We start from the raw sequence: 2135 nt of genomic DNA on the forward strand, positions 1-2135 counted from the left end.
TTTCACATAAATTCCAAATCTAAAATCAATGATATTGTCGTTCATGAATCCACGGCTGTGTAAAAAACTTAGTGCGCATTAACAAATTAAGATAGAGTGCGAGTTATCTCGCCCATCAGCTCATTTCTTTTGTAGCTGACTGTACCCCAAACATGTCAAAAGTGTATCGGAATTCCTCAATTGTCTTCAAAATTTGGTCTACGAGTCGTACAAGCATTTACTGCTACCCGAACGTGACAAAAATCTAAATTTTTGAATTCATTACCCATTGATATACACTACCGATCAAATTGAGCCATTATTTTGACGTTGGTGCACCCGCGAACTTGTCGTGTCCTTCAACGAAGAAAATGACAGCTAAATTGGTTATAATTCTCTTGATTATATGCAGTGTAAACGCTGATGATGATGCAGCAAAACAATCCGAAACGGTTAAAAGTGTCGGAAGACAACTTATCGAGCAAGGTAATAATTATAATCAGTAGATCAAAAGTCAAAATGTTTGAATTTAGTTCTATTAGAATGACGTTAATTAAGAAGTCACTTTTACACTTCCTCGTGTTTGCTTGTAGGTCGAACACTTGTGCATCACGCTGTGAAGCGTTTCATGATCATATTACCGGCGATATTTTTTAAATTGGGAATCGCATTCACATTGCTCGTCGTCGTCGCTCTGGCTGCTGTCAATAATGGTTTTATTGGATTTCTACTTCTTGTGGTTGGGCTTAGCAGTGTCCTGGCGAGGCTACAAGACTCCAGAGGAGCTGTTTCTGTCCCGTACATTAGTCCGATTCCTCCATACCATCATCATCAAGTTTGGGATAGAAGCGATTCTGTTCCGGAGCGCAGTTCCGGTGCTAAAAATCCGTATTATAACTATGTGGGACAAAATTCGGAGTATCCGCAAATGACGGGTTATTACGCTAAGTATGCTCAGGGTAGCTCTTAAAAGACAGTTTTGGGGTTTTAATTTTGGTATTTTAAGAAAAAATGCTAATTATTATTATTATTATTACTGCAGCCAGTAGAGTATTTTCGTGTTTTCTGTTATTTATTTTGTCGTTTTTAATAAAACTTATTTATTAACTGTTATTTAGTGTTTTCATCTAATAACCCTTAAAATGGTAAATTCAACTTAACTCTTAAATATTAAACTTCTAATTTAAAATTAACAATTTACGATTTAACTCTTCAACTCTTAAATTTCTATAACGATGTTCAATTGAATGAAATTTTAAAATTTAGTAGTTACAAAATTAATTGCAAAACCTATGTAAGTTTTCAGTGAGATTTTACTCTTAAATTGACAGTTTCAAAGCATTATTTGTTAAACATTCAAGGTAAGACAAAATTGCATTAAAACTTTTTAAGTTAATTTAAAAATTGTAGGAAAAATTTAGGAGTTAAAAAATGGAATTAAAAACATGTCTTAACTGTAACTCTTAATTTTCAAATCTTGAGACTTTAACGCATCTATAAACTCTTCATCTGAATCTAAGCGATTAAAAAAATCAAATTAAAAATTTACATTTAAATGATTTTAACTCTCAAATTTTTAAATTCCTAAAATTCAAGTAAATGCACCTAAAGTTAGAGTAACAAGTTACTGCAGTTAAAATAGTAAAAAACAGAGTTTGGCAATTTTACTGCGCACTGAATCCTGATTTTATTAAGCTGTAACTCTCAACCTTACAAATGTAACTCTTAACTTGAATAAGTTTACCTCATAAATTTAGAAAAAACGTGACGAGTGGGAGTTTAAACTTGAAGAGTGGACTAAAAACAGTGCAAAATGTTAAATTTACTTGTTTTTAACTCTCAAACAGTCAAGTTTAACCGGTGTAAATTTTTTTAAAAACCTTCTGTTCTAATTTTTAATTCAAAATTATTGATATTCGAGCCTCAGTTTCTTATTAAATTTTATTGTTTAAGATTCTTTAACTCTTTAAGAGTTAATGATGTGCGAAATAAAAGTACCTATCCCGAGACTAGTGAGTTAAAAGTCATACCTTTTAGGCAAAAGGCTTTAAATATTTAATTGTAATTAAAGATTTAATGTAGATTTTAAACCTGATTGAAAAATTGAGAGTTAATAAAAATTTTTAGCGAAAACTTTTGAAGCTCGAAAGTTTAAT

General features: G+C 31.3%; 1 protein-coding gene across 1 annotated transcript; it reads left to right on the forward strand.

Moving 5' to 3' along the window:
• Positions 1 to 350: 350 nt before the first annotated feature.
• On the forward strand, positions 351 to 955 carry LOC148176457 (uncharacterized). Its single transcript, XM_088035107.1, has 2 exons — positions 351 to 465; positions 573 to 955. The coding sequence occupies exons 1-2, from the start codon at positions 351 to 353 to the stop codon at positions 947 to 949; spliced, it is 492 nt and encodes a 163-aa protein (XP_087891233.1). The 3' UTR covers positions 950 to 955.
• Positions 956 to 2135: the final 1180 nt, after the last annotated feature.

Source organism: Gnatocerus cornutus, chromosome 4, assembly GCF_029298725.1.
Source record: "Gnatocerus cornutus isolate USDA-ARS CGAHR chromosome 4, icGnaCorn1.1, whole genome shotgun sequence".
NCBI lineage: Eukaryota > Metazoa > Arthropoda > Insecta > Coleoptera > Tenebrionidae > Gnatocerus > Gnatocerus cornutus.